This window comes from Cygnus olor, chromosome 4 (genome assembly GCF_009769625.2).
Source record: "Cygnus olor isolate bCygOlo1 chromosome 4, bCygOlo1.pri.v2, whole genome shotgun sequence".
Lineage (NCBI taxonomy): Eukaryota > Metazoa > Chordata > Aves > Anseriformes > Anatidae > Cygnus > Cygnus olor.
Window position 1 is genome coordinate 33,576,591 of NC_049172.1, and position 21,335 is coordinate 33,597,925.

General features: G+C 35.6%; 1 protein-coding gene and 1 long non-coding RNA gene across 7 annotated transcripts in view; one reads left to right on the forward strand and one right to left on the reverse strand.

The window, feature by feature from the left end:
• Window positions 1-21,335, forward strand: part of LRBA (LPS responsive beige-like anchor protein) — a 396,366-nt gene that overhangs the window by 244,087 nt on the left and 130,944 nt on the right. For all 6 annotated transcript variants that reach the window (XM_040554872.1, XM_040554875.1, XM_040554874.1 and 3 more), the window contains 3 exons: window positions 16,959-17,076; window positions 18,807-18,909; window positions 20,817-20,932. In XM_040554872.1, the coding sequence (XP_040410806.1) occupies window positions 16,959-17,076; window positions 18,807-18,909; window positions 20,817-20,932 (337 nt within the window). The remainder of the gene's footprint in view (window positions 1-16,958; window positions 17,077-18,806; window positions 18,910-20,816; window positions 20,933-21,335) is intronic.
• On the reverse strand, window positions 4,059-18,193 carry LOC121069120. Its single transcript, XR_005819284.1, has 3 exons — window positions 18,124-18,193; window positions 4,920-4,978; window positions 4,059-4,149 (listed from the first exon to the last, which is right to left on the reverse strand). It is a non-coding gene; the product is annotated as an uncharacterized LOC121069120 (long non-coding RNA).

Consider the following 21,335-nt stretch of genomic DNA (forward strand, 5'->3'; position numbering starts at 1 on the left):
CAACTAAATTACAGATTTTTATTTTTATTTTTTACATGTGTTCATAGCATTTATAATTGTATAGAATGATGGCATTTATGTAAAAAAATTACTGGACAAGCTACCACAATAAGACAATTTTAAAAGTTCTTCTATTAGATTAAGGCAAATGTCTGGGATTTATTAATTTATTTAATAAATATTAAATCAGTCACAGGATATGAATCGCTGGACCTGGTCTGGGGCTGCTTAGTCCTTCCCCACCTCTCCTTGCCATCAGCATCATTTACCTGATGAGTTAAATTAGGGAACTGATCTGGCAGGAAGCCACCTTTTTGTCCCTGGATTTTTACAAGGGTGTACTCCCTAGGCTCCTACTGCAGGGCTGTAGGAACGCTAGTGGCAGGAGAAAGGAGGCAGTGGGACCATACAGTTTGGAGCAGAGCAGACCGTCCTAGTGGCATCCAGCTGTCATGGGATCATAACCACAGACTGTGACCTTAGTGAAATATTTACAGGTAAATTAGGGTTTTGATCGAGATCCCTTAAGTAGGTTCGAAATGTATATATGGTGTGTTGTAATAAAAGTCGTGGAAGTGCAGAAAAAGATAAGTTCAACTCTTTCAAACTTAAATCACTGTGTGTTATCTTGAATGCTGTGCTTTGAAGATAAAGTTTCTGGTGATAAAATAGTGTGAGGATATGCCAGTTAATATTGTCAGCTGCCACTGATTCTACTGTTGTTTTGGTGTAATAGTTATGTAGTTTTTGTTAAAAATATAAATACATATTTTTTGTTTTAGGAATGTTTCTAATTATTCTTAACATTTTGACATCCTTCTATACCTGTTGGATGCAGTATCATTTACATTACCTCTGGATTGCTTTTCAGAAATCCTGCCGCTGAGTTCTAGTGCTCAAACACAGATCCTGAAGTCAACAGAATGACAAAGCTTACTACAAAGAATGCAGTTTCACTGATATCTAAAGTTGTGTGTCCTTACAGATAAATCAGTTTTCTCTTCTAAGTTTGCTCTCAAAGTTTAAAGCTGCTCCATCCCATGTTTGTGGGCAAAAGTTGTGACTGTGAGCAATTTCTTTCCCTCCTCACAGTGCTCACAGGATAGCAAGGAAATATTAGAGGTTTGACACTTTCTCCTGGAGAAAGGAAAGACATTAGTCTATAAAACATTAGATTTTTGCCAGCTATGTGAACACATCCAGAAACTCGTTCTTGTAAATTAGTACAGGCTTATATGATCTGTATGGCTGATACACTAACACTATTTTAAATTGTGGATAAAACATGAAAACTTTTCTAATATGCCTTTGTATCACTTGCATTTAAACAACTCTATGCAGAGACGCTTTTCCTTTCCTGCAGAAAGTTTTCTAGACAGGTAATACTTGGAAAGTAAGAATTAAGCTTGATTATTATTATTTTTTAATTATGGCTTTTTGTTAATTGTCAGATTTCCATTTTTAATTATTTTCAACATTTAATCCAAGCCTTCTGGACACTTCTTGGCCCTGCATTTTGAGCCTTGACATAACTAGTCAGTATTGCTAGAAAATTTTTTGAGAAGCCATGTGTAAAGGATTTTGATAAACTAGTCATGACAGTAGTTAGTTTTTTTATTCCCTTTGTCTGTGATTTTTGCATCTGAGCATTATGGAGTTGAGAAATCAGCATATGACCATCACTATTCATCTAAAAACTAGAGCTGGATCTTCCCTGTTACATTTAAAAGAGATTCTAGTGTTAATTTCCTGAACTGTTTGCAAAGCTTGGTTGTTTTATTTTATATTTGTTTCCAAATGGCACATTCATAAAATGCAAAAACATACAACATAATGACTCTAGAAATTCTCTTGGCATACTCAAACTAAATTACATTAAACAACTCTACCATTTCCTAAAAGAACTGAATAATTACTAAACTGAATTGTAACAATATGCACAGGTTTGCTGGAAAGAAGAGTAGATAAAGCATATGTTTACATGACTGACACAATAAAAGGTTTCCCTATACAGTTTTGCAAATAGTGATTATAATTTCATGCTAATAAGATGCAGGAAAATGTGCTGAAGGAATTGTGCTGTGCTGCTTTTGTCACAGTTTCATCAAACTGATTTTGTCAGCACTGGAGCATAACCCTTGCCACATGAGTTTGAGTGCTCATTAGGCAGCCGATTTGTCTGAATCCTCATTAAATTGATTAACTCATTTACTTATGGATGATGACATGTTATGTGGTACAGGAATGGTGGTTAGAGACTGGAATAGAGACTCCCATTGACTTGCTTAGTATTCAGTTGTTCATTTATTTCTGCAATAAATTGCTGTGCTCAAGTGCTGTAGCATCAGTGATTTACTTTTTGCAGAAGTGTGGCATCAGCTGAAGGATTCAACTTACATTGTGTAAACTTGCACCTCTTGGTAAACTACTGACAGCAATTTAGAAGCGTCTTGGGTTTATAGCTTGCTCTAATTCTCTATTTATTTCATTTGGGTGCTAGACTTTCTCATGAAGAACCTAAAAGGCTTTTTTGAACATCTGTTTTAATGTACATTAAATAGTGAAAGGGAAGCAAGTAGACAACCTCTTCAGTTATACATGCAGAAGAGGGAGGCATTACTAACGGAAGACACTTAAAGAAAGCAGTTTTCTGAAAGGTAGCTTTCAGAAGTATGACATGAAAAAAATTCAGATGAATTAGATCAATTTCTATGCATGCACATAGTCTAGAAATTTGCATTTATAAAATGTATTATGTTGATACGCTTCTAGTATTTTACCGTGCTACTTGGAATAGCTGAGTCTGTGCAAGTCATGCTGAAATACAAGTTTTTGATACCAACTACAATTGTGGTCTCCACGTGTGAAAACGTAAAAGGAAGTTAAAACATCTGGGCTTTAACAAATAATCGATATTATAATTTAATCTGGTGATTCTGCAGCAAGTAGATGGCAAGTATAATAACTAGTTTGTATTTTTGAGTCAGTATTACTTGTAGCTTGAAATAAGTCAAAATGTAGTCAACTACTTCAAACTTCATGAAAACAAAGAAATCTGAATTCTTGAGTGGTCAAGTTATTACAGTAAGAATTGAATTTGCTTATTCCTGGGCTGAAATGTGTCACGTACGTAGACAAAGTAGTTTAAACAAAGACAGCAAAGTCTGTTGCTTTGAAGAAGCAGAATGCTTTTTATTTTACTAGGGTGTAACACAAGCCTTAGTCATAGACAGGGACAGCACTGGACAACCACAGTTTACAAACACAGACCAGAGATCTTCCTCTCTAAATGTAGGACCAGAAGTAGCAGATATTTTAATACTGGTCAAAGTACAAGAAAACAAGAAACAAGACATTTTCCATGACAAAAGAAGAAATTTTCAACATGAAGCCAGCAGCTGTATATGTCAGCAAGCTGTTGAAGCTTTTAGAGGTGTGGTATTAAGGGAGGACTTCAAGACAGTTTCTAGGTAAGATAACGTGTTAGAGCTTGGCTGCTTGAAACACCCAGAGAAATGGAAGAGCCCAGAGAGCTGCAGGACTGAAAACCAAACTAGTCATACACAGAGGCTGGTCTGACTGCAGTAAAGATTTTGCTAAACCAAAGTTTTAGAAGCATTCCTCTCAGTGACAGTCCTGGCTTAAGGTAACATGGCCTTAGGACCCATCACATCACCCTCCGTCTCCCCGTTGTTTGTGGGAAAGCATTTGAGCGGTTGTGCAGTGAACAGAACAGGGGAAGTGAGTCAGCCTAAAATAACCTTTGCATTTTTTCTTCTCCCTGCCCCAGGTTATTTACTATGTGAATCACTTCTCCACTCCAGCTGACCTCAAATATAGTGCTGTTAGAACAGTAGGGTTGGGGTAGCAGTAGAAAGTGACTGCTCATGGACAGAGAATTGAAAAAAGGTAGACCAGTAAGGGGAATGTAAAAACAATTTTACATCTTTTTTATAACTTACTTAAAGCTGTGTATATATGCTTTGCTTTGCTTTAATATATATATATACACACGTATATACATATACTGTGATGGTAACAATCGCAAGTTTTGATGGTAATAAAAAATGACTGTCTCCATAATTCTGTCTTCTTTGAGTTAAGGTAGAACTTTGGTGTTCTCAGGCTTCTTAGAAGATTAACAGTGTTCTGTAGAGTTGAGATGAGACAATAAATGGGAAAATAATATCTTTTTATTATAATAGTTGCACAGTATGTGTGGTTATATTTGTTTATACTGACCCACAGTTTTACTGAGGATCTAGTCAAATCAGTCGTGTTTCCCTGACATAATGACAGACGTGCAAGTGAAATTTTTTCTAGGGAGATACAAAAACGGATGAGGACATCTTGCTTCCCTTCTGTAAAAGGGATTACTGTCACTGAATTAAATTGAGCTAGAATTTCACCCATCCTTCTAATTTTCTTTTTTGGAAGAAAGAACTCCAAGCATGTCTCATTTCAGATTTTTTTTAGTAGATTTTTCTTGTTTTTTGAGAATTGTCATTTAGTTTATTAACATACGTCCATATTGAGAATGATGAGGAGAGTTCATAAAAACAATTTCTGAGACCCTTATTTCAATCAGTGTTTCTGTAGAATCATTTTAGGATCATAGAAATTTTGCTAAAAATGTATGTAGAACACAGTTTATATTCAAACAGGCAATTGATGATCAGAGTAAAATTACTGTGCTCTAAATTTTTCTACATCCACCTATTTCCCCCCTTCACTTGCTCTGACAGTTACAGACCGCTTCTCTAATGGGGCTTGCATTTGAAGATAAGCCTACATGTAAACAAATTAACTTTTCTTAAATGGAGCGCCATTTCATCTGCAATAATGTACCAATTCATAAACTATCACAAGCGTATTTTTTTTAAAAAGGAAAGATAAATGACCCATTGTATAACACTTACTATTAGGCAGACTAGATGTCCCTGTGTTCTGGGAGATAAGGCCCTTGTATTATTACACCCTAATAAAATGAGTTAATGTTTTAGTATCAGAGATAAAAGGACAGTTGGATATATTTAATAACCAAACTGAGAAACACTTAATTTTAGTTGTCTGTAGCAATATAACACAAATTCCCCTGTAAAACAAATTGCACTTTTGGAATATACTTTAATGTACATTCGACAAAGGAGAAAATGAGGTGATTGAAGTTCAATTTGTAGCATGTTATTAACCATTTCCGCTTGACTAGATGAGTAAAAGGATAATGGATGAGGGTTTTATTATTGCCTTTCTGCTAAAATGAAGTGGTGTAAAAGATAAGGTGATGAGATTAATGAACATAAGGAAAAGGCGTAATCAATCAAACTCCAACAGGGAGATGAGATGACAGTACTTAAGATTTGTAAGGATACATGTTTTAAAAAGTGGATTTTATCAACGCCGACATTTTGTTTAGGTGGAATGCTAAGAAGCAGATACTTGCCAGTTTTAGTTATTTTTGCAGGTTCTTTATGCTACTGTATATTTGAAGTTTCAGCAATTGATGTAACAAATTAAAGTTGGTATGTCTATTTTTTTAATTGAATGCCACATTTTTTAAAACTATAATTATTAAATGAGGACATACAAATGCAACTTTTGTCAAGTAGGAACAATGATTTATTGGTCAGTTTATCAGTTCTTCACTGGCGGTACAGATGTGTCTGGATGAGTTACTTTTATTCTTTGTGTTATTGCTTCAAGTTTTGTGTCCTAGTCTTTTCAGAAGATAATTTTCACATACTCATGGAAAAGAAAGGAATATTCCTTGTCCTGTAATAAATGGTCAACCATCAAACTCCACAAACTTTCAACTTCCAACTTCTTGAGTAGAAAGCCGTGTATCTTCTGGAGATAAATATGCAGGCATTTCTGGCTGTAAATGCATTCCTACTTGTAGGGTGTGATACTTTTTATATTTCAGAGCTCAAATGCAGTAGTCTTGCCTCTGACATGTATTTTAAAATGACTAACCTACTTGCATATCTATATTGCTAGCATGTTATGGAAATAAGTGTCCTCATCTTAGGCAATGATTTCAAGTATTTTCAAATTTCACTGATTCCAGATCCCAAATTGTTTAAATTACTTGTAAGTACTCCAGATGTAGTTAGTCATGGAGCAAACCTTCAGTAACTTACAGATAGGTCTTCTGTCTTAAACTATTCTTTTTAACAAAAGAACATTGAGTTACAAACTAAATCACTTAAGAACTGAAAATGCCTTCAAAAAATTATGTTTTCTCATGTCTTCAATCTCCTGCTTTTTTATAAAAAACATGTACCTCTTTCAAAATGTGGAGCTGACTGGGAACAGAACTGCTACCCAGTTAGATTTTTTCCCGCTTAAAGGTTTAAGAAGGGTTCCCACATGATTCCTTCAAGTACAGTTAATTTGCTTGATAAGAGTTGCCTTAAGTTACTTTTGCAAATGAAATATTCATGGACAAGATAAATTATTGTATTTTCTCAAGGAACTGTTATTTCTTGGCAGCACTTTGCACGGAGTGGATAGGATATTACTAAGAGGTTAATTGTGTCTAAAAAGCAGTTTACAGGACTTTTTTCCCTTTTGACTTGAGCATTTATGAAACAGACTGTCACATATTGGCTGGAACCCGGTGCTTTGTAAATACTCCCACATTAGATCTGCCTTTTTCTGCCTTTTAGGAAAACTTCCAGTTGTGCCTAACAGTACAGTGGATTTGTAAGATAAATGCATACCACAGCCCAGATTACAGTTCTTCACAAGAGCTGATATTTTCACACAGACTTACAGCCCCTTCTTCTTCTGTCATCTGCAGAATTTTTTGATAGGTCATTTTTTATTGGGCCCTCAGTGGTAGCAAGTTTTAGATTTAATACCCTAGGGGGAATGGCAAGGCAAATCATGTTGTTGGATCAATTGTTCAACTATCCCCAGACTGCTGTCTGTGTACGTTACACTTGTATCACATTTCCAAGCCTTTCATATCAATCATTTGGACTAGAAATGCAGTTTAATTTTCTATTGCATTTTAAAACTGAAATTAGGGTTATGTTCTTGTTTTGTTACCCTAGAATCCTAGATGTGGTCATAGACCTCACATTAGGTATGTCCGTGGCTTAATTAACCTTGGAAGAAGGTCTGTACTCATAGGAATGCTTTAAAGCTGAATTTAAACTACTTTATTTTGCCATCTCCTGAGATGAAAACCAGCAGTTATTGTTTAAAACCTTCTGTTCTCATTGTTCTTTGTTCTTTACGAACATGATTCATTTTAATTGGTCAAATTATTTCTATGGGTGATCTTAAAGAAGAGATTCTCTCTTGCAGTCATAAGCCATAGCAAAACCTTTGTCACTGACTTATTATACCCAGTTCCTTTACTTGAGGAATTAATCTACTTTTACTGGAATATAAGATAAATGTAGGAATACAGATACAGACTATGAGGCATACTCTTGTGGGTCTTGATTAAAAAAAGTGCATGTGGGGGACATGTCCTCTGGTAACTAAGAATGATTTCCCTATGTTGTTGTCATGTCTCTGTTCTGCTTTGGTGTATAGTAAATGAACTAGCATGGAGAGGAGCAGTGCTTGAGCAGTGGAGGGTTTATTAGAAGCACTGCTGTATCTTCTGTCCCAACTTCTGAGAGCAGGAGGGAGATTTTCTATAGCATAAAGTACTCTGCAGTCCTGGGATGTGGGGCAGCTACCAGATATCCAAAGTAAGGCAAATGTATGTAATTACACAGCAGCCCCTGCAGCTGCTCCAGTATACTCAGAGGGGATTTGGTTCCTGCAGCAGTCTAGAGTCTGTGCAGCACAAAGGTGGCATTAAGCCATTTTCACATTCCCATCCCTTTGCAAGCTGCACCTTCTGTGCCATATCTCTTGTAAAACATAGCACAGAATCTTTTAATGTAAACTGCTGGATTGGCAGCTCTGGAGTCTGACTTTTCTCTTTGCCTTCAAGAGGCACATCTGTTCTTCTACGAATGGGCTTGGTTCCCATTAATGAGCTGATCAGATGCAGTCTTTTATGATGACTGGTACTCAAGCTTCCTGCCAGATGTGTGGGGGTGGTTTTTTGTTTTTGTTTTGTTCTGATGAAGGGATATGAAGGTCAGCTTACAGGTCATCAATAAAAAAAAAAATCCTTCTTTTTGGCATTGAAACTTTTTTTTTCATTGCCCATTTGTGTTTTTCTCCTCACCCATCACCTGCAAGATCAGATCAAAATGGCAGACACTGGACATCTGCCAGTATTGCAGGTGCATTTGTTCCCTCCTTGGTTGCAGTTGCTGCTTCTGCTTGCACGTGTTCTGGCCAGATAGAGATCTCCTGGATACATGCAGGAGCAGCCCATGGGAGAAGTCATGTCCTAAAAGTGGTGAAATAGACAGGTGCAGGGCACAGCAGTGGGAAATCTTACATGACTACTCTGATTTGCTGTTCAAAACTGAAATTTGAAGAGACAATTACAACAAACATGAACCTTATTTTTTTAAAGAAACCTCAGTGGCTAAATCTGTTTAAGAGACAGCAAAACCAGCAAGCTTTGATGTTGTTTTCCATGGTCTGTTTTTGAAATGCATGCTCCTGTATATTACCTTTCACCATATCTAGTTATACTGCTATGGATATGAACTGCTGTGAGTCATTAGTCTGGCAATTGTCCTAGTTTTCAGACTCTGTACTCCTTAGAGATCAACCAATATAATCTGATAAAGAGCCTCTACAAGGCTTTTCTGCTTTAGGAGTTTTTTAAAAGAAGAGTGGGGACCAACCAGAACTTTAAACTTGAAAAAGCAAACAAACAAAAAGAAACATCATAAAGGTAAATGCCCTCTTGTTATAAAAATATAATAATTCTGGTTGATTTCTTTTATGACTTTCTGAGGTACTTCCGCTTTTAAACAGGAGAAAGCTTTTAGGGCTTTTCTCAAAATCCCTTAAATAGTTTTGAAAGGCTATTTATTGTAGTAGTTTTACAACAGCATGTAATGGATTGGAGCCACTAAGTAGAAATAAGGTACACAAAGCACAACAGCACAATCTTAGAATCGTAGAATCATTAAGGTTGGAAAAGACCTCCAAGATCATTTGATCCAACCATCCCCGTACCACCAATATTATCCACTAAACCATGTCCCTAAGTACCACATCCAACCTTCCCTTAAACACCCCCAGGGACAATGACGCCACCATCTCCCTGGGCAACCCGTTCCAATGCCTGACTGCTCTTTCTGAGAAGAAATGTCTCCTAATTTCCAACCTAAACCACCCTGGCGCATTTTGAGGCCATTTCCTCTAGTCCTACCACTAGCTACCTGCGAGAAGAGGCCGACCCCCAGCTCCCCACACCTTCCTTTCAGGTAACTGTAGAGAGCAATAAGGTCCCCCCTCAGCCTCCTCTTCACCAGATTAAATCTGTTCAAAATTCGATAGGGACGAAGTCTTCTGCTAACTGCCATAATTTTACTTGTTATAACTTTGTTAAATATCAGAAAGAAGATACTTCTTATATGGAAGCAGAAAACCATAGTTCTCAGAAATATGAAAGAGAGGACCTGTTCAAAGAGAATCAGGTCTGACATTATAGGTGAGAATAAGACGGTAGTCAGTTCTGATCATCTGAAAACCAGGCTGACTAAAAACCTAGCATTAATCATTAATGTTGAGGCCACATCCCCACCCCTTGCTCTCTGTAATTTTGCTTCATTTATCTTACACAAGGAACAAAAAGAATTGATACCCTTCATTGTGTAAAATCTTTCCAGAAAAAAAAATAAAGATCTTGAGACCCTTTGAAGATATGTTATACTGGAGAGTTCAGAAACAGAACTGTTAAAAATAGTCCTTGCTGGTATTCTTCCAAAGTATTTTTTATTAACTCAGTTATTTCAGAGAGACACACCTTGGTATCTTCCTCATAAACTTGTCTTATTTCCATTATGAAGCCTTCTGAATGATCATATTTGGGTACCTTGGCAAAATTTGGTTTGTGGTCATACTTATCACCTCAGAAATGTATATCTATTTTTTTCTTAACAGTAATACAAAATCCTAGGGAGTATACCAAAAACCTTTGAGGTTAAAGTTTAAGAAGTGTTTTTGTTTTATAACCCCATTTCCAGTAAACACTTCAAAAATGGTCGCTTTCAGATTATCACAACCTGAATTTACATTCCCTTTTTGATTAGCTCACAAGGAGACCTGAAGTCAAATTAAACAATCAGTTTTCACTAACACATAGTTTGGAGCATCTTAAAGTTCCTGTACTTTGTTGTTTAGTTTTTTACATGATAAACTTGAAAGGGAGTTAAGTAACGAGGTAGCAAGGTTTGTGCTGACAGAAAGTTGCGTAGTTAGCGCCAACATAAGTGAGTTGTGAGGAATTTTGAGGCAGGTCTAGACACCAGCTCCTCAGTTGCATAGGTAAACTGATGGCAAATGGAATTTCTCAATCTAGTTTTCCAAAATTCTGTCTTGTGGGGTAGCTAGCCTGCAATGTACCACTGCACCATTCATTACTATAGAGGCTTGATATTAATAATACTTCATTTCAGCATTATTGATCCAAATTCTTAATGTGATCAGCTAGTTTGACAGCTTCTACACACTGACAAATCATTTCACTGAATTTTAATCAGTGATGCTTAAGCTATCTTTTCGAGCTTTTGCAGGTAACTTCCTTTTTTGTCCAATGTATACAAATTGATATCAACAACAGTAGCTTTTTTTAATATTTACGCAGTATATACAGTATTTACAGAGTTTAAATGATGAAATTCATTGACACATAAAATGATGAAGTCGTAGAATTTAATGCAGTTCACAAAGCAGTTCTGGAATCTGTCAGTCTGTGTGGACATCAGGACTAGCCAGAATTGTTATTATTAATTAGAGTAGATTAAAAGTGCTCTCTGAATTTTTAAACTTATGATATAATGAAGGAAGAAATGAGAAAATATTCTATTTACCCACCGTGCTGGCCATGGTTAAAGACAGGACACTGCCATTGCTTGATGATTACTTGATTAACTGTTTTCTGCCACTGATAATGAACCATTGCTGGTCCTGCTGTTTAGGATTCAGCAGGGATAATCAAAACGGACAAAGAAATCGTGAAGTATTGGATGCAGTGGAAAGGAGTAAGATAGTTGGTACTGACTTTGCTAACAGTGTTTACTGATTTATTAGAACATATGGGGTTTTGGGAACCTCATAGTCAATTCAAAAGAACGAAACCTGTTATGAATACCTGTCATGAATTTTCAAAGGTAGATCCTGATACAGGGAGAAGGTTATCTGCAGTTAGTGGAAGACTAGTTTCAGAAAATCTGCATTGCATAATTTTTTTCACTTTGAAATATAGCTTTAGTGTCAGGATAAAGAGAGAAAATATAGTTGTGCATCGTCTATTTTAATCATCTGGTAAGTATTTTTCATGTCATCACACATGTTCTGATCTGTGGCCTGTGACAGACGTTATTCATTTCCACACAAATGGTGTTTTTATTTGTGTATCACTTACATAGTTTCATTTCTAGATCTATTCTATAATTGGAAATAATTTCTAAGTTGTAACTAAAGACTACGCTATTTACAGGTCCAGAGGCCTTAAAGTATATCAGGCTAGTATAAACAGTATACTGTGAAATAGGAATTCCAGTTTGTGGTAAATCTGTCTGTCCCCAGCAGCTTCAGATAAAATAATTTTAGCCTTCTAAAGCACATCAATTTGCTAGTCTGTGGTTCATGTATCAAAGAACATTCTGTGAAAATATCAATATCATTGGTTAATATAAATGAAATTAATTTTTAAAGCTGGGCTAAAGGTTGACATCTGAAAAATTGCATTACTTTGCAGAAGAGAAATTTCTGTCTTCTAGTGAAATTTCAGGTCATAAGGGCAAGTAATTTTCACAATCTTCAATGGGAACCAGTGAAATATGAACTTCATTGTCACCTAGCCCCAAAGCGATAAGATAAAATGAGCTGATACATCATTTGCTGTGGTTTTATCATCTCCTCCAGTAATTGGAAGAGAAAACATAAGAGTCCTTTACCACCCCCCTCCCCAATCTCTTCACCACCCACACCCAGGCATAAGCCATTTTGCTTGATCGATACAAAGGTCACAGAGTATTTATTTATTTATTTAAATTTTTTATGCTGGCTAAAACCATCTAGTGGAACATTAAAGTAATGAATATGTTTAATTGAGTTTGTCACCCATGAAAATGCTGAACAGGATTGTATAGCAGACTGTGTGCTTACAGGAGGGACTTGAAGGGAGACTATTATTTGAGCGTAGATTTAAGTGGCTGCATGTATAAATATCTACTTTTTAAAATAGAACATCTTATTCATTATTCTCTTGAGAAATCTAAAATAAACTATAAGTTCTGTGATTTATTTAAGAGCATTTGGATATTTAACATTACTATTAATCTTGGATGGATTTAAAAAAAAGATCGGCATAAGACCCTTTCACTGTGAATGCTACAGCTAGCAACTAAATAGTATCCGAACAGTAGAATCTGAAGATGTGGAACATATTTACAAGGCTGAGATTGTGGTGGCAATCCAGGTTCGTGATGAACTCTGAATCAGATTTTATATCCTCTACATGCTGTAATTTTGCCTACCTGAACAAAGATAACCCCAAAAGACTAAGAATGCTACTAGAAGAATTTATTTGTATAGGTCCTCTCTCAGCTGCAATCAAATTTAAATGCAAATTAAATGCATTTTGTTTTTGCTGTGTCTCGATTAATGTGCTCTGTAACTTTTTAAGGAGATCTCAAGAAAAACTGTTGTGAAATATACAAATATTCATCAGCTTTTTAAATAAGCTATTTAGTTTTTATTTTACTCATGACAGTTAAATTGGCTGGCACATTAAAGTAATGTAATTATTCAATTACTGTTTCAGTTCTATAAGCCATTTGCAGACTTAATTACTTATAGGATATTCTCATTTTTGAGATCAATAGTACTTTTCTCTAAAAATAAATATGATAGCTGATTGGTTTGCTTAAAATGTAACGCAAACTGTTCATCTAGTCCTCAGTAAAATACTACTTTCCTAATTCAGGAGGAAGCTGTACGGATGGTATTTTTAAACTATTGCATGTAATTTTCTACAAGAGTCATTGTTTATAATCAAGGTTGGAGGGGATTTTGGAGAAAAGGTAGGGCTGGGCATTTGTGTCCAAAACTGAATAGCTTCCAGGTGGGTATTTTCATGTTGATACACAGCTATGAATTGTGAGGAGATGACTTTTTTACACGTGATCTTAATTAACAATCAGCTCTTTGCTACCTGCATTTTCATGCAACTCTGATTCACAGTGTTCTCAAAGTGTAAATTGAAGTTGGCTCTTCTTTACCTACTGGCTTCTTGGAGGGTTTCTTCCAGTCAGGTAGCGTCAGGGCCTGCAGCAGGACTGTGAGAACTGATTACAGGTTTGGGTCTTCATTTTTTTATTTGAAGTAAAGAAGGGACTTCATGCAGAGGTGAAAGGAATTTTGTATTTTAAATTGTGTTGTCATGCTGTTTGTTCATCTGTTTTCCTTGCAATACCTAAAGGGGGCCTACAAGAAAGCAGGAGAGGGACTGTTGGTCAGGGACTGTAGTGACAGGACAAAGAGCAATGGTTTTAAACTAAAAGAGGGTAGATTTTTATTAGATATTTGGAAGAAATTCTTCACTCTGAGGATGGTGAGGCACTGGAACAGGTTGCCTAGAGAAACTGTGGATGCCCCATCCCTGGAGGTGTTCAAGGCCTGGTATGGTGGGAGGTGTCCCAGCCCATGACAGGGGGTTGGAACTGGGTGATCTTTAAGCTTCTTTCCAACCCAAACCATTCTGTGATTCTGTGAAAGTCTGATCACAGAGTAGTTCATGTAATAAGATTTGTAGAATCATGTACGAACAGCTCATTTATCTACTTTAGGTATTTTTCATGGAAATGGTAAACCATATAAATTGTCTATTCTCCTATAGGGTCCAGTATATTTTCAAATAAGTGAAATGTGCATAGATTAAACTTCAATCTGATGTGTGGAATCAACTGAAGTTCTATGGTTATCTGTTCATGTGGGGCAGGTGGTACTATTTGTGCATGTTAAATTAGATTGTACACTCCCATTAGTCTTTGCTTCACAAGTTAGTCCAAAACTATTACCAATGGTAACAAAACACAGAAATAACTGGGAGTCATTTTTAAACCAAACTTATAATACAAGAGGATGAATAAAATGGTGGTTCTTAAATTCTTAAACAGATTTCTGTGTTGTGTGACTTAAGGATGAAAACAGGAAAATGCAAAAAAATGTTTTGCAAGTTGTAATTCTGAAACTGAAAATATCAGAAGTGGTAGCACTGATTAAAAAAAAAAAAGTTATCAAAATAAAAATTCTGAATTTAACTTAAAGTGCTAACCAGTTTCTGCAACTAGTGGGTTCTGTTAATAAAACCGGATGTCTGTCAAGGAATAAAAGGTTGAGTTTGATTTTTGTGAGGAATCCTTGCTAATACACATGAAAGAAATGTGCTTGGATCTTTCATCTAGTCTACTGGGCGCGCTAAGCGCAGAGCAATGGTAATGATGCAGTTTCCATAGTGACCGGTTCATTGGAGGGCTAGACCTCTGTCTAGGGTGCTGTCAGAGTGTGAGGAGGTTCAGAGAACAGAGTGTCCCAAAGAAGGGCTGCTTCCACCTAATCCAGTTTTAATTGAACTCCAGAGACTTTGAAGTGAAGCTGCGGACCAGGCAGCTACTATTCCAACTCGGAACGAAGGCCTGGCTCAGCTAGGCCTCAGCTGCTTCTCGCTCCTGATAACCGCTGTTAATGAGCGGCCTGAAGAATTGCTCCAGCGGTGACTGCTACTCTTTCTGTAGCCTGATCCAAGTTTCTGCTGTAAATCTTGTTATTTCAGTAACTTTAGCATGGCTGTATGAGCCGCCCAACATAAACTAGCTCTGCTGTTGATGCTTTTCCTTCCCATTTTGAAAAAATGGCGTTTGGCCGTTTGCAGTGTTTCCACCATCTCAACAAACACCAGTCTCACAGGGTAAAAGTAATATTTACCTTGCTGATTTTACTCATAGTATCCATGTAATAAGTGTTTGAATTTGAAATGTGCCGATTCATAGTAACAATCAGTCATGTTTTAATTGCTACTACTGAAACGCAGAGAAATGCAGAAATACATTCCTGATTCTCTCTAAAAATAAGCACTGAAATTATAAGGTCCAATTTTAAGATTGTGACATGGATGAATACCAGCAAAAGTGCTAAGAAAGTTTTGTACACAGGGACCACAACTTTGTCTCCTTTGTCACCTCTTTTGATGTTGTGCTCTTCAAAGGATATTTATATACATGAGACAAAAGCAAAACAGCGGTTCTGAGTAGCACCGCAGAATTATACAAATCTGCCAATTAGTGGGGCTGGGTTGTGGATGTGGTAGGGAAAGTGTCAGCATGGCCCAACTCTGATAGTTCCTCTGTTTCAGAAATGATTGGTAACCATAGGCAGTCTCTGTTCCTTTCACCACATTTCAGGATTTTGGTTTCAGAATAATTATGCGTCTTTTCCTTCTCTTTCTGTGTGTGTGGGGGTGTTGGGAGAGGAGGAGAAGTTGTCTGTCGCACTTGCATTGGGGGGAAGATGAGAGATTAACTAAAAAGGAAGAAGGTGTGGGAGATGATTTCCTTTGTAAGTTCTGAGCTTCTGTGCTAGCCGCTTTTGGTTTGCCCCACTTGTTTGTTATTATAAAACTCACAGATGTAGTATGGTATTTTACACTGTGTTTTGCAGTGCTCTTTATAGTGCTTCTGTTCTCTGTGCTGCAAAAACAGTTTATTTGTGAACATACACTACATGTGAGGCAAAATCTTCCATTAAAAAACTACAGGCAGGTGATTGTGTTCAAAAACAGTCTGTTATATTAAAGGCTTGAATTTTACTTTTCTTTTTTCATCTCTTATTTCTGTTTTGTATTTATTCACAGTATATTGCTTAAGTGAAATTGTTGTAAGAGTGATGATGTTAAAGAAGATTATATTTGCAACTCCTTTTCTGTGGTGGATTTATGTTAGAAGTATTTGCGTTTGCTAAATTGGACAAATCTCAGATATTTTTCTTTGCTTGTGGATTGTTAATCTGAGGCAGAGGAGTGTCCAATCTCGCTGTTTCTTAACACTTACATAATTAAGCTTTGAAATGAAAAGGAAAAAGTGAAGAAACAAAGAAACAAAGTGGCTGAGGACTAAAAATGGGATTAGTTTGAATTGTGAAGGCAGACTAAGCATCTGTGTCTGTCAGATGGGATGACAGGAATTGTAACAAGTTACTTTGACAACCGCTTACTCCATAGAGAGATTATGCTGAGTTCATTTGCAGGTTTGTGTTTAACCTTAGCTGACAAAATGATACTTAACCTCTTATACAGCCAACCTTTATACTTCTAGAATTAATGAATGTTGCCTTAACGATAAACATAAGGAACATTTTTTTCTTCGAAGACATTTTTTTTCCTTATTTGTTACAGTCCTGTTATTACAATGCTAAAGCAAGTGTGGATACATCTGTTGGCACTAGTAACATATTTTCAGAATATGCTTTTATATTTTGCTGATGTGCTAAACCTTTTGCAATGTTTCTGAAACTGCCTTGATTATGGAAAACACAGTTAATATGGAAAATACAGAAAAAATAGAGCAAATTTTTAGAAGGCCTTGGCATGAATTGAGTTTAGGACTTCAAAAAGTCCATGATAGTATCATTATCATAGTATGATTTTAAATTTGAGCACATTTTAATTTTGCTGCAGGTTTTGCATGTAATTGGTAGAATCCATGTTTGTGCATCAGACAGTTTCTCTTTCACAAGACGTTACCTATACTGACAACATATTTAAAACATTTTTTTTTCACTCTCTTTCTCATTTCTACTAGATTCTGGCATATACAGAAGGACTTCATGGAAAATGGCTCTTTTCAGAGATTCGATCTATCTTTTCTCGACGTTATCTTCTGCAAAATACAGCACTGGAGATATTCATGGCAAATAGAGGTACTGTGAGTTTAGGGCCATGTCAAGTATTGATTTGGGGACACGTGCTTTCTGTTCGGCTGTTTAGTCACTCCGTTTTTTGTTATGGTTTTGTGTAAGTAGTGGAAGGGTTTGGATTAAGTGCCTCTATATTTAAAGTAGTATATTTTTCTATTGTATTTTTTGTTTCCACTTTCCTTTTTTGTTTGTTTGTTTCTTGAGGAATTATGTTCAAACACAGTAACTGGGAATTAACAATGCCTCATTTCATTTATAGCAACTTTCATTTATACCCACATGTTAATTTGGCATCTAAACATTCTTGCTTAAGGCACACCTACCTCTGATCTGTTATGCTTCAAGGTTTTTTTTTTTTGTCTCTTGGGAGGGTTAGCAGTTGTTAGTTATACATGCTAAGAACAACAGAATGAAAGAACTGCACTACCAGATTGGACTAGTTATTGGTATAGCTTTGTGCTTTATTTCTAGTAATAATATTCCAATGTTCTAATATTTTTCAAATATAGGTATGCAATAATTTGCAGCTCTTAGATATCTCTAAAATAATATAAATAGAGAAGTGCAGCTTTCAGTTAGATCTTAGTGCGATTCTAAGAAATAAATGTGGGCTTAACCCTGTTTATGAACATTTTTTTCACTCTTCACTTTCTTCAGCTCCTTTTTCAAACATACATACGTAGTCTGACAAGTCACTCAAAATATAGTGAGTTTAGACTTCAGAGAATTTTGTTCTGCTATTTTCTCCTCTTAAATTTTATTCTAAACCAGGTTATATGATGTCTTTGCAGCTTAAACTAAGATTCTTCAGGATCTTCTAGAGTTTTGTACTGATAATGAAATTTTGAAAACCAAGTTTTGAAATCTGTATACAAAGACATCAAATAACGTAGGTCTTAAGAAGACACTTTTCAAATATAGAGAATTTTTTTGGTAGTGATATTAAACATCGTTGTCCTTAAGTCAGCACGTGTTTCACAGGACATCATCTTTTATGCAGTTAACATATCAGTCAAATAGTTTTTCTCTGAGTTTAAAATTAACTCTAACCTTAAACATAGCTGGTAAGAATCAGACACGGATCTTGCAGAGAGCATCATTGTGCATATCTGGAAGTGCGTATCGTCCACTGGAATATTAATCATGTACTCAAACAGTTTCATATTTTGGAGCCCCTAGTTGTCATAAACTAGCCTCTGTGAAGTCATAAATGTCCACTGGTGGTATCACAATTGGATTATGTTATTCCAATTTTTAGGTTCCTATTTCATTAGTGTCATTCTGTTTCAGAAAAAACATGAAGATAATATTTATATATTAAATATAATAAATGTTAAATATATTGATATTGAAAATAGACAGTAAGCTAGTAAATGTGATGCAGTTCATATATAAACTTTTTTTTTATTTAGTTCTAGTTAGTCAATGTGTACATAAAGATTTGCCTTCTGTTCAGAAAACAAAACAACTGTAGGCTTCATAAGCTTTGTAAAAGTGTCAACTTCTGCTGAAATTCCTCTCAGCGGAAAATAGAAGCAGTTCCGGAAATTGTATAAATGTGTATCTATAGTAGTCTCAAGGAAACATGTCTAGTCTTAGTTGACTAGTTGACTCAGTTGACTAGACTTACTCTAGTCTGTTCAGCACCTAAGCTTAGGTTTATGTTTTATTGGGCCAGAAAGCAAAAAATAAATGCTGCAAAATAACATTGTTTTCATTTCTTGTGTTCACAGTTGGTGTCATGTTCAACTTCCCTGACCAAGCAACAGTAAAGAAAGTGGTTAATTGTCTTCCTCGGGTCGGTATTGGTGCTATCTTTGGACTACCCCAGACCAGGTATTTTACAGTTTGAATTAATTATATCTGTGAATTCTAAGAGTTTTTTTTTTTTTTTTTTTTAATCAAACCAACCTTTATTGTTTAAAGCATTTATACCTACTGGTTTACAAAACGTGCACACCCTTAAGCCTGTCGGTTCTTCATGCTTTTTGGATTGTGTTTATATAATGAAGACTTTTGGATTTGAGGTTATTTTTGTAATTTCTGTCTGTTACAGGGAAGCTAGCTTCTTTTTGCCAGTGAGACTCAATCACTTACCATACTTAAGTAAAATAGGGTTCTTTATGGTTACCAACCCACTGAAATTTAAGACTGATATAAGACTGATAGTAGGACTGATTAGCTTTTATGGCAGTTTTCAATTATATTAGCTTGACTGTAACATCCTTGAATCCTCTGTAGTATTTAAACCCAGATGAAAATGATTGTTCTTCATCAAGGGGATATTGTAGTGATGTGTAGACCAATATAAGCTAAACAGCATGTGAAGGATTAGTATGGTATGTTTGTCTTCCAGCTCTGGAGGACAGAGCTAAATTTTACTTAGGGTAAGTGGGAAACTAGTATTGCCATGGCAGGATGTGTGTTTGGATCCTAAAACTGAAGATTATGATTCAGTTTGCTATGATTTTAGCAGAAGATATGGGCTCAATCGCAAGAGATGTTCTGGATGGGAGTCAGCAACACATTTTAATGTTCACTGAGGCTGATGGAAGTAGTTTTTGAGGTGTCCCCCATGTCTATTGGATTGCTTAACTCTTGGATTTTAGTGAGTGATAAAACTATTTTAAAGTAGATTAATTTCTGAAGTTTTAGAAGAAACACCAACCTCTAAGGAATAGATTTATTCTTCTTTCTTAAAAATTGGGTTTTTGTAAAGTATTCTGTACATATGGATAGGTAGATGACATCAAAACATTTTTATCATGTCCAGAAAAAAAATCTTTTGAATTGCTGATTGCTATTATTGTTGCTCTGTAATATCTTAAGGATTTCTATTTATGGAAGTGAGTTATATGTGAAAATTTTAAAATATAAATGAAAGTATATACAAATTTGTTCAAAATTATGCATCCATCTATATTGATAAATAGGTTTACAGTTCAATGACATTTATTGAAATTAAAAAAAAATCAGTTTCTGTAACTGTTTTCTGTAATTTTTTTACCAATACAAGTAAAGATTTATTAATGAAAATTATATCTGGATTTTTTCCCCTATATTATATGGTTCTGACATTTACAGATGTTTTTATGATAAACAAGACAATCTTGGGAATTTTATAATAAGCTCTTCTCTGCTTGATTTAGCACTCCAAGGAGTGGCTCTGTATTCATTCACAAGCATTGGGAAATCTGGCATCAGATTCTAAAAGTTTAATGGAGTTATTTATGATTTACTCTCCAACACTGCCCAGAATTTCAGTCTCAAGAGGATGGACTTCATAATGAAAGTTCTATCATCTTATCATTTTTTTCCTTTGTACTTGGGGAATTTAAAAATCCCTTCTGAAAGATGACTTTATTCTCAGGTGAAATTTTAAGTTATGTAATGTTCTTATTTAATGGTCAGGCATGTCTCTAAATCACTAGTAACATGTTTCTGTAATACACTAAGCCTTTGTGGAGAAGCTGAATTTCCACAGCTGTAAAGGTTTCTGTTTGAAAGCTTTCAAATCTTGGCATATCCAGTTGTCAGATGTTTTAAGTCTTTTGCTCTGATTAGATAATAAAAGTTTAAAAATGAACTTCAAGTATCGAAAATAGCAGTTTGATCACCAGAGGAATCTAGCATAGACCTAGTAAAAAGAATATGTACAACTGCCAATACATTTAGGTAGGTAAAAAGGAGGACCCACCAGGTTTTCCCATTATTTTTTTCCAATGTTTATTTTTGTTTTCCAGGCGCATTTCTTTGGCTAGTCCACGACAGATTTTCAAAGCTTCAAATATGACCCAGCGATGGCAACACCGAGAAATTTCCAACTTTGAATACCTGATGTTTCTAAACACTATAGCAGGTAACACAAATTGCTATAAAGACTCAGGAAAGGAAGCATTTAGTTAATTATGGCACAATCTCAGAAGTCATGGGGCACTGCTAGATTTTGCCCTTTGAACAAGTAACTTTTCCTATGTAAAATTTTGTTCTGAATAATAACTTCACAAAATCCTCTTAAATGTACTTTGTTCATAATTATACATAGCATGGTATGCAATTAAAAAGCTGTACTGAACTGCACTTAAAAATATAGCTCAAGTCAGAATATCTTGACTGTTGTGGGAGGACAGGATCTACACAAACTGTATTTAATATGGTTTCAGCAATAGTAACTTCTTCTTCCCTTAGGATTCTAAGTTTTGATACTTGTTAAGTACTGTGCTCTCTAAATACTGCTGATATAACAATGTCTCTGGTGGTCT